The 11,306-nt window shown below is 40.8% G+C and overlaps 1 protein-coding gene and 1 long non-coding RNA gene across 2 annotated transcripts; one reads left to right on the plus strand and one right to left on the minus strand.

Annotated features, from left to right (window-relative positions):
* Positions 1 to 267: 267 nt before the first annotated feature.
* On the minus strand, positions 268 to 4,645 carry LOC115261427 (uncharacterized). The gene is made up of 2 exons (XR_009998877.1): positions 4,490 to 4,645; positions 268 to 993 (listed from the first exon to the last, which is right to left on the minus strand). It is a non-coding gene; the product is annotated as an uncharacterized LOC115261427 (long non-coding RNA).
* Positions 4,646 to 8,334: 3,689 nt separating this feature from the next.
* LOC115261158 (DDRGK domain-containing protein 1) lies at positions 8,335 to 10,063 on the plus strand. Its single transcript, XM_029862515.2, has 3 exons — positions 8,335 to 8,544; positions 8,602 to 9,110; positions 9,709 to 10,063. The coding sequence occupies exons 1-3, from the start codon at positions 8,448 to 8,450 to the stop codon at positions 9,973 to 9,975; spliced, it is 873 nt and encodes a 290-aa protein (XP_029718375.1). The 5' UTR covers positions 8,335 to 8,447; the 3' UTR covers positions 9,976 to 10,063.
* The last annotated feature ends 1,243 nt before the right edge of the window (positions 10,064 to 11,306 follow it).

The raw sequence follows: 11,306 nt of genomic DNA on the forward strand, positions 1-11,306 counted from the left end.
TTAAACCGTCAGAAAAGACATATTATTCGATCTTATACACATTAATATGATCACTTACGGAACGAAAATAGTCCTTATTTCTAGCGCTAATTTCTTCCCGATTCTACGTATTGATATTCATTCCAACTTGCAACTTATAACCTTTTTTCACTACTTTCAATCATTAAGCTTAGTTTCTTGTTGCCAAGTAGAGCGCTCAAGTAAAATTCCACCTTTTTCCGCAAGTAATTTTGACAACTGATCCAGTATGGGGTTTTCTGTTAGCGGTTTCTTAAACGAAACAGACCGACCCGGTGGAACTCAACGACACGTTATAGGAACTCGAAACGGGGTAATGTGATTTGCGGTTGGTTAGATGCGCTAAGCGAACTGGTCAGGTTGATGGTTCAGATTAGACTGATGTCTCCTTTATTAGTTTGCTCTTTCGAGCCCTTTGGCCCAACCGATCAGAGCATCGGCTATCTACCCGAAATCTACCGACTCGAATGTCGGTTTACATCGAACGCATGGAATGCGCAGGTATATATCAATCCTTCCCCCTTTCGGAGGTTTCTTTATAACACTCGTTTTAAATTTAACCAAGTAACAACTAGTTAAAAACATTTCCAAATCAATTCTGAACTTGACTATCCGAAAGCTTTATATAAAACAACTAGCTAAAAATCTGAATTCAATTTAAACTTAACTTATAACTCCGAAAATTCAAATATAATGATAATCGTCTTTACGGTTCGATTTCCGAGAGCGCTTTGACCTACGAAGCTCAACTGGATCACACGAGGAAACTGGGCGCCTACGTTTTCTGCCTCCCCTTGGAGCCTCGGGTTCATGCTCTTCATCCAGCGGCTCAACATCGGGGATCCTCAATACGCTATCCTGTCCATCTCCATCCTCCCTTCGAACCAAAACGTTCGGCCTTTGCCAGGTTGTGTTGGTCTTACTGATCCGGATTTGAGTTTTGTGCGCCATTGTTTCCACGTTTCCAACGCATATCTGAAAAACATTGCGAGAAATTTTTTTTATGAATGTGGCTTTTATCCATCTTGCCTTATGGTGGGGATTGTGGTTCGCATACCACACCTCGTCCCCTGGCATCAGATTGTCCAAAGCATCTCTCAAATCATCCGGAACATTCCCGCTTTGCTGCTTATCATGGACCTCATCATGTAATTGTGGCTCTACCATATATTTTTTATAATGATTTCTCGGATTAACTAAGTCTAAAATTGTCTTTGGTTTGAAGGAGAAAATTTTTCCCGAGGGGAAGTATCCCTCTTTCGTCATATTATTATTTCTAAAGTTAAATAAAAACAAGTTTATCTGGTCTTCCAGATCCAACTCCAAAATGTTTGGGTCCATTAGAAACCTCCTTAGAACTTCCTTAACTGTTCTGACTAATCTTTCCGCTTGACCGTTACTAGAAGGATTATATGGTGGGCTTTTCAGCTTTTATTCCTTGTCTTTCAAGGAAGTTAACAAAGCCCCAGGAGTTGAAAGGTGGACCATTGTCCGACACCAAAACGTCCGGCAGCCCAAATCTTGCAAAGAATGCCACCATTTGTTTTAATACTTTGTTACAATCCGTACCATTTCGCATGTATTCTACCTCAATCCATTTAGAAAAGCTATCGACAATTAACAAAAAGGTACGGTGTTCAAAAAAGAAAAAATCTATATGGATTCTACTAAAAGGCCTCGTAGTTGGTGTCCAAATGGAAGATTCCTTAGGTTTCCGAACTATAGCCATACTATTGCATGCATCACAACTTTCCACATATTTCTCAATGTCGGCATTTATGCCGAACCAATACACGGTATTCCGAGCTAATTGCTTCATTTTGACAATTCCCGCATGATTAGCATGCAATAGTTTTAAAATTTTCTTTTGGAATACTTCCGGAATAATTACTCTGTCCCTAAAAAGAAGACAGTCGTCTACTAATTCTAAATCAACGTAATTCGAAAAAACATCTGTGAACTTTCTGTCAACCCTTTCTGGCTAGCCTTTTAACATGAATGACTTAATTGTTTGTAAAAATTCATCCTCCTTTGTTGCATTAGCGATCAGTTTTGAATCTATAGGTATATCTGTACTAAAATTTATACTCTTGATTACATCAATGTCTAAATTTTCTGGGACGGCTTGTTGTAAAGGGAATCTCGAACAAAAATCCGCATTCCCCAATTTATGTGAGGGTCTGTAAATAATGTTGAAGTCATATATTGCTAAATCCAAAACGAAACGTTGCAGCCTTGTCACATAAATCGAATTTCTACCCTCTTTACCGAAAATTCCCACCAAAGGTTTGTGATCCGTATATACTGTAAAATGTTGTCCGTAGAGATATTTGTGGAATTTTTTTATGGTGCAAACCAAAGCCAAAGCCTCTAAATGTAAAATGGGGTATTTCCTCTGGGCAGGATTCAACGAAAATGATGTAAAGCATATCGGCTTTTCCGTATTATCTACCACGTGAGCTATTAAGCCTCCTAAACCGTAGCTTGAAGCGTCTGAGATTACTACCATGGGTTTCTTTGGGTCGTAGAACTCTAGAAAATCTGTTTCAATTAGCAAATTTTTACTCTCAACAAAGGCTTTCTGGCAGTTGTCGTCCCAGACGAACTTTACGTTATTTTTCAACAAATTGTATAATGGAAATAACTTAGAAGATAAGTTCGGTATAAACCGGTGGTAATAGTTTAACAACCCCAAAAATGACTTTAACTCTGACTCATTTTTCGGAGCATTTGCTTTCTCAATCGTTGAAATTTTGTCAGGGCAAGGTCTGAGCCCTTTATCGCTAATGATGTGCCCCAAATGAGTGAGTTCAGATACAAAAAATTTGCACTTCTCAAAGTTAACTTTTATATTAGCATTAGCTAAACGATCTAATACACAGCAAAAAATAAATGCAACCCGGCCGATGTAATTCATTCCGATGTACTAAATAATCGATGTAATCACGATTCCTATGTACGATTACATTGTTTTGATGTAAAATCTTTTGTTCTTATGTGTACATCGTCCTGTGTAATATTCATGCAACCGACGTATTGATCGGGTTGCAGCAGTTCAGATGTAATATTACACAACATTTTTTTCTGTGTACTAACAAAAGCTTCGATCTGCACTCTTCAACCGTTTTTCCAGCAATCAGAACGTCATCTAAATAGCATGATACATGTTCTATTCCTTCCAGTACTTTATCCATGACCTGCTGGAAAATTGGCTTCTTTGGCGATGTTGAGATAATTCCATATTCTGAATTTGCATGCGAAACTGAGCCGAAATCCAAATTTTCATGAATTTTGGTACCCGGGATCCAATTTAAAAATCAATTTGAAGTTTGTATGGGAGCGATTTGTCGAATCACCCCTCGTCGCATTTTGTACTGGGTGGAGCTGTCAAACAGTTACCCAGCTGTCAAAAGGTGATTTCAAAAAATCTCTTCGAAATTGATTTTAGGTATCAACATAAAATTCTAAAAATCTGAAAAAAATCATAGTGGCTCAGAAAAAGGTGCTCTTTCGTATAAAATCAAAAAATCGATACATTTTTCTTAATTTAAAAACCCAATTGCGGCACTAGACGAAGCTCCCTGTGGTAGTCTGTTATATTTATATAAACCTTTCATCGTATTTATTATCACAAACCTTTTAGATCTCTCTGTCAACTCTAGCTGTGTATATGCACCTTCAAGGTCAAGGGCGCAGAATACTTTGCAGTCTGCTAAATTTGCGAATATGTCTTGTGGTGTTGGTAATGGATAGGTATTTGGAACAATAGATTTATTAAGCGACACTTTGCAATCGATAACTAAACGAATCTCGTCATTCTTTTTTATTACTATAATTATTGGGGAAGCCCATTCACTCGTATCAATAGGAGTTATAACTTTTTATTTTTCCAACTTATCCAAATACACAGAAACTTTATCCTTCAGTCTGTAAGGAACGTCGTACGCTTTCTTAAATATAGGCGTTTCATCCTTCATAACCAATTCCGCTTTAAACCCATGAATTGGCGAAGAAAAATCTTTTGTAAAAACATTTTTAAATTTGCTTTTTAACTCATCAATTCCAATTTCAACAGTGCTTTTGCATATGCTATTTATCGGCAGTGTGTTTTTGAAAAATTGCCTCCAATTGGGATAAAATGTGTCCAGCCAAGTTCGATCAAATAGTGGATAAAAATCATTTTCGCAGTCCAAAACTAAAAGCTGCATTAGAGCCTCTGTGTTATTGTATTTAACTGAAACAGTTGCTTCTCCTACGATCTTCAATCTATTTCCGTTTACTACCATCAATGGTTCGCTATATTTACGCAAGGGATTGTCAAATTTCGACAAGTATCGCCTCTTGCTAATAACGGATACCGATGCCCCACAATCCACCTCCATTTCTAGGAATTTACCCTCAATATCAACTTGTACTAAACATGGATTACTAATCTTGTTTATGGAGGACACGTACATACACTGTAGATTACCTGAATCACTATCCTCGCTTTCGTCATCGTCGTCGTTGGTTCTCATCCGTTCCAGCAATTCCGAAATGTGCCTGTCCGCTGACGGCCCGGGCCTATATGAGTCCACCAGATTCACCGCGTCGCGGTTTAAATTTTTCAATTTGAAGCACTTCTTCCTTATATTATGAATTCGATTGGAAATCAAAAAACTTTTTTTGAGAAAAATATTTTTGCTAATTTTGAGTTGTTTACAACATACATCGGAAGTGACGTATATGATAGTGCATCATTGAACGCACACAGCGCACCCCACCCGGTACTGAAAAAAAGTGTCGCTAGTCGAAAAGTGTCGCTAGTCAAAACGTCGCTATTCGGTTTGGTGCTGGCGCCATAATATGGCCCTTGATTCCGCAAAAGTTGCAGGTGATGTTAGAATAGTCCGGTCGCGGCCACTGGCGATACCCTCTGCGCTGTCCGTCCGGTGATTGGAAGTTGCTCGCTTCGGCCATCCGTCCTCCTCGGTTCAGCTGTGGTCTGAATCCTAATCGACTCTTAACTGGACCTCTATTGTTATGACCGCTGGCATTACCTCCAACCCCTTGATATTTCATCGACCAATTGTAAACTTGAGATAATTTTCGCCCCGCTGTACCCTGTATCGCATTTGCTCTATCGTTAACCGCGGCAACCATACCATGTTGCCCAAAGTTTGCATGGTCGGTGGTTCCGGAATTTGCGCGAGCCACCTCCCATGTTGTTACAATCTTTTCGGCATTAGCTAAGGATAATTTGTCTTCGCTTAACAATCGTTGCCTAAGGTTCTTGTCCTTGATACCGGCGATTAAACGATCCAAAATGGCCACCTCTTTAAAGTTTTCAAACCCGCAAAACTCGGCTTGCAGTTTTAAATTTAAAATGAAATCCTCTGTAGTTTCATCTGGATTTTGTACACGGGTACTAAATTTGTACCTCTGTACCAGATCCGGATCAGTTTTATCCAGGCGATTTTTAAGTTTATTTACGATATCGTCCAGTGCTGCTTTTTCAAAATCCCCCGTGGGGTATAGAAGCTTGATTTCAGCAAAAATCACTGGGCCACTCATGGTTATAAAGTAGGCCATTTTGTCCTCCTCCTTAATTTTATTCACCCGGAAGAAATACTTCATCCGGGTAAACCAATCATTGAAGGATGTACCCTTGCGATAGGGTTCCAAAGTAAAGGCTACGCTGGAGCTCATTGTGCGATCGAAACTAAAAATACTAATCAAAAGGGTATTCCAACAATAAAAGAAAACCCCGAGGTATTATGCCGGATGAAAAACGCCCAATGGAATACAATACAGTTCACAAAAGAATTCAAAATGTCACCAAGATTTCAAAATGTGCCGAAGAGAGCGTCAGCAGTGATTCAATGCAAGTCAATAATGTAATTCAATTCAATACACAATGCCCAATACACAAAAGGCATTCAATTCATTCATTCACAATCACGAAATAGGTAATATTGTACAATTGAGGGGCATACACGTTTAAAATTCAAGTAATTCAAATAAAAGTCAAAATGAAACAAAGAATAAACGAAAAAATCCTTTTAGATTCACCAGTTACACTACTTCAAATTTGCATTATATTGTGGTTAAATGTTCGTCAATCAGAAGAAAAAGATTAAAACGACTCACCCTACAAAGCTAGTCAACGGCTGTGGGCTTGATCCAAAACGGATTCCCAAACGTGGATCGGCGCTTCCAAATTTCAATAGCTATTGGAGCAAATCCCGAATGACCAATCCTATTCCGTTTGGTACCGTCCTTCGGATGTCTCCAGGAACCAGTTCAGCTATTCACCGTCGAGATCGTCGCCTACTCCTTTTATTGTGATTCCGCAAAAGAAAAAAAAGGAAACTTCAAAACAAAGCCAAAAACTTTTTTTTGATTCACCCTATTCTTCTGCTCCCCACACAAAGACGAAAAGGCCTTTTCGATTTCTATAGTGTCAAAACGACGCCACCGACAAAATATGGCGTAATAATGTTACCACCGCTTTTCTCTATAATTTTTACCTTTTTCGTAGCGTTTTTGGTGGTACGGCCGTACTTACGGGTTTCCTCTTTCGAAAACGAACCGCAAGGGTGACTATTTCTTGGACCTGCTGCTCCTACGATTCTTCCCGTCAGTGACGTGTAACCAGCAATAAAAGATGGCTTCGCTTCGGTACAGATGTGGCTGCTTCTCGACGGGCACTAGAACAAAATTTGCACTACCGTTTTTAACTACGCACGTGTAATTGAATGGTTTTCCTCGTCGACACTTTTCTGTTAGCGGTTTCTTAAACGAAACAAACCGACCCGGTGGAACTCAACGACACGTTATAGGAACTCGAAACGGGGTAATGTGATTTGCGGTTGGTTAGATGCGCTAAGCGAACTGGTCAGGTTGATGGTTCAGATTAGACTGATGTCTCCTTTATTAGTTTGCTCTTTCGAGCCCTTTGGCCCAACCGATCAGAGCATCGGCTATCTACCCGAAATCTACCGACTCGAATGTCGGTTTACATCGAACGCATGGAATGCGCAGGTATATATCATGGGGGAGAAACGTTACTTTTCCTTACGGTATAAAAGCGCGGACTATTTTTCCGCAAGGAAAAGTGACAGCTCCATTTGATTCGCACGGGAGGCGTTACGAGTGTTACACTTTTCTCCTTACTTGCTATCTGCGAATTGCACAAATAGTTTTTTGCAATTTCTCATCGTAATATGCTGTTTTACCTCACGCAAATCTGACAGGAAAAGGCCTACTTTCCCACACCAAATTAACAGTGCTGTAATGGTTCATTACAGCACTGATTTGCGTTGCGTAATGAACCATTACAGCACTGTCACAGACAAACAGACGTTACACCTTGAACGATTTTCATGAAAATCCATCGCCCAGTTCACACTACCATCCCCTGGTGGAAAAGTTGCACGAATCACTGTGTTGTGCCATATCGTCAACAGAAGGCGCTAGTGTGAAACGTCAAACGCATAGAAAAACGATGCGCGCGCCTCTGGTTGTGAAAGCCACGACTATGAAAATTTAAAATGATCTTTAAAAGCGTGGTCGATGGAAATTTCGCAAGTGTTACGTCTGTTTGTCTGTGGCACTGTTTTCAGTTTTGATCAACTTCTTGGTGCTTTCTGGATGCAGTTTTGAAAAATTGTGACAACTGCACAGTATAACCTGCTATGATCAGATTTTCTTAAACATGGCTATGAGCAACAGTATGCAGTTTGATGAAAAATTTTGTTCAAGCGGTAATTTATGAACTTGCAAAAAACGTTGTACGCAACTCGGTACAGAACTCGATTATTACAGCACTCGTCGTAATTATCCAACTCGGCAAGCCTCGTTGGATAAATGTACGACTCATGCTGTAAAAATCGTCATTCTGCACCTTGTTGCGTAAACTACTATTGCGGAATCATTACTTGGCCATTACTTCTCCTATCTTTTTCCACAGTACGTACGAAGTGGAAACTAGCCATTAACGTTTACTAGCTTCACAGCAAAAAATAAATGTAACCCGTCCGATGTAATTCATTCCGATTTACTAAATAATCAATGTAATCACGATTCCTATGTACGATTACATCGTTTTGATGTAAAATCTTTTGTTCTTATGCGTACATCGTCCGATGTAATATTCAAGCAACCGACGTATTGATCGGGTTGCAGCAGTTCAGATGTTATATTGCACAACAGTTTTTTTCTGTGTTCTTAAGAAATTTTGGCTGGCGGTAGTTCTACGTCAAGAAGCGATGATCCTGACTAAACACATGTGTACTAGCGGCTTAAGGGAGGCGATAATTTCCCCGCCTTGCGTCAAAAATGGAAATCAAACAAAAATATTGACACGACACGCGTACGTAGAAATTTAAAATTAGCACGAATAGTTTGTTACTAGATCTTAAGATTATTAAATACGATTATCCAGGAACATGGATCTATATTTACTCATTGGAATCGCTGTAGCTTTGTTAGTTGTGCTAGTAACATTATTATTCCTTTCGAAAGGAAAAGGAAAACCTGGTGACGGTAAGTTTTGTGACGGCGGGCGTAATTATTCCTTTCACTTATTTTTTCTCCTTGTAGGCGCCGGGCAGGAACAGGACGAACGTGAAGCAAATGCTCCGCCACGTCGTGCACAGGTGGTCCGTCAGCAGCGGAACCGTGCTAGGGTAGCCGCAGCTGCACCGGCCGAACAACATGCGGCACACCGCGATGAAGGCGACGATGACGATGAAATTCCCCATGCGGGGCAGGATTTGGCCGCCGAAAAGATGGGTGCCAAGAAGCGAGCTAAGCTGGAGGCCAAAGCGGAGAAGAAGGCCCTCCGCGAGCAGGAACTGAAGATGCGGGAGGACCAAAAGAAGAAGGACGCCTTGGTCGAAGAGGAACGTAAGCGGCAGGAGGAGAAGGAAGCCGAAGAGGAGCGGAAACAGGAGGAGGCCGAGCGGAAAGCTCGCGAGGAAAGGGAGAGGAGGGAGCATGAGGAGTATCTTAAGATGAAGGAAGCGTTCAGCGTCGAGGAGGAGGGATTCGACCAGGAGGAAGAGAACGATAAGCAGAACTTGCTGCAGGAGTTCATCAATTTCGTCAAGGTAAGAAAAGGGATTTTTTTTTTCAGGCCTGGTAGCTGCGGGGCCCCTATAGTCACAGTTGTATGTAAACGGCGTGGGCATTCAGCATGACCATGCTGAGGGTGACGATTTCGATTCCCGGTCGGTCCAGAAACTTCGTTTTGAAAATTTCCTTGACTTCCTTGGGCATAGAGTATCTTTGTGCCTGTTACACGATATTACACATCGTTGGCTGAGGAAACTCTCAATTAGAGAGTTGATGAGAATGATCATAGCCCCCACAAGCTGAGAAGCAAGCTTTGTCTCAGTTGGGACGTTAGGCCAAAAATAATTAGAAGGTCACACTTTGAGCACAAGTATTTCAATAATTGTAGTCCTGAAGGTCGCAATTGATCGCTACCAGTTTTTTTTTTTAAATTTAGAATGATAAAATTGTAAATGGTCGGAATGAGATAAATCATCACCTCCCTAACCCTTATGTGGCCGGCAGGGTACCCGGGTACCCAGCACCCATTTAAAATACACGGTGTAGAAAAAAGCAAAAAGTTTGCCGGCCACATAACGGTTAACAAAATCCCTAAAGTAGTGACTTATTGGCGAACGCTTCTTTTATCCCTAGGATAACAAAGTCGTCGTCCTGGAGGATTTGGCCGTACACTTCAAGCTTAAGACGCAGGCCGCTATCGATCGGATACTCGAGCTGCAGAAGGAAGGTCGTCTGAGCGGTGTCATCGATGATCGTGGAAAGTTCATTTACATTTCCGAGGAGGAACTCAATGCGGTTGCCAAATTTATCAAACAGCGAGGGCGGGTTTCGATTACGGAACTGGCAGAGAACAGCAGTAGTTTGATCAACTTGGCACCGGCTACGGCCGAAGTGAAATGAACAGCTCAGGTAGTAAACGGTGAAATAACTGAATTAAAAAGGTAAGTAGAAAACGTTTTGTGTTAAATTATAAAGTTCTCAATTCAAACTCATTGCTTCCACAAAGTAGAAGTGAAAGAAAGCCGTTGCTAAAACTCTACTACCCACGATGATTCAATATAATGTTCTTTGAATTTACATTATATTATATTTTGGAAGATCAACTGTGAGGGAGTGTTCAACCTAGAGGAAGCGAAGGATTTCCCCTTTATTGCCGTCGAGCAGGTACAGAATTTCCGTACCTCAAAAACTTTCACGACAATAACCGTCAAGGTCAGTGGCCTCCTCTAAAAGGGACTGGTTACCCGAAGAGCTTCACTGATTGTTCCCTGATGGGTTAATCCTCCTCTAAAAGGGACTGGTTACCCGAAGAGGATTAAGGTTGAACTTCTCTTCCAAAAGGGACTGGTTACCCGAAGAGATCCACTCTGTGGCTAGTTCTAAAACAAAATTCTCCTCCAAAAGGGACTGGTTACCCGAAGATAATTAGGTGGTTTCGGATATTTCAAAACAAAGAGTCTGACTTGACTCGTACTAGAATCTACCGCGAATGCTTTATTCATGGAACGGGTTCCCCTTATATACACTACCTGTCATAAGTACGGACTCACAAAAAGTATTGCATTAATATTGCATCACCCTGACTCACCTCGATATCTCCAAAACCAGAGGACTTACAAAGATGCTGTCTTCAGGTAAGTTACTCAGAAAAACAAAAGCAACAACTTTTCTGAAGGCGGCATTTTTGTAGGTGTTCTGGTTTAAGAGATATCGATGTGAGTCAGGGTGATGTAATATTGTTGCAATACTTTTTGTGAGTCCGTACTTATGACGGGTAGTGTACCCTCGTCCAGACCAGTGTTGGTAAAAACTCAAATTCTCAAATCTTACGGTTGAGTTGTTTCATGCGCGATTCTTGACTCGCCAAACTCACCGCCGAAAAAATCATGCATGAGTTGACTCGTAATTTCACTCATTGCTTTATTTCTTGGTATTCTCATTATTTACATTGAAGTTTTTAAGATTATATGATAGAGCAAAAGCCAATCTAGCGTACAAAAATATTGAAAGCCGTTCAAATTTATTTGGGTTCGTTTTACAAGCAAACGAGATTTCGGCGCTTGACTCGTGAGAGCGAGATTTTGCATGAAAATCTCGCGCGTGAGAAAATGATTCAGAATCGCGTGCGAGTTTGCTCATGCAGGAGCGGTTCATGAGTGTGTTTTGAGTGAGATTTCACCAACACTGGTCCAGACCTGTCCAGACATTTTCGCACCCTCTTTATAACATGT

This window comes from Aedes albopictus, chromosome 3 (genome assembly GCF_035046485.1).
Source record: "Aedes albopictus strain Foshan chromosome 3, AalbF5, whole genome shotgun sequence".
In the NCBI taxonomy this organism is placed as follows: domain Eukaryota; kingdom Metazoa; phylum Arthropoda; class Insecta; order Diptera; family Culicidae; genus Aedes; species Aedes albopictus.

Bases quoted from the DNA above. Each gene is read 5' to 3' on its own strand.
- LOC115261158 (XM_029862515.2), top strand. From the start codon at position 8,448: ATGGATCTATATTTACTCATTGGAATCGCTGTAGCTTTGTTAGTTGTG. The intron at 8,545-8,601 runs GTAAGTTTTGTG...TTCTCCTTGTAG, and splicing joins AAAAGGAAAACCTGGTGACG to GCGCCGGGCAGGAACAGGAC. The intron at 9,111-9,708 runs GTAAGAAAAGGG...TTTTATCCCTAG, and splicing joins AGTTCATCAATTTCGTCAAG to GATAACAAAGTCGTCGTCCT.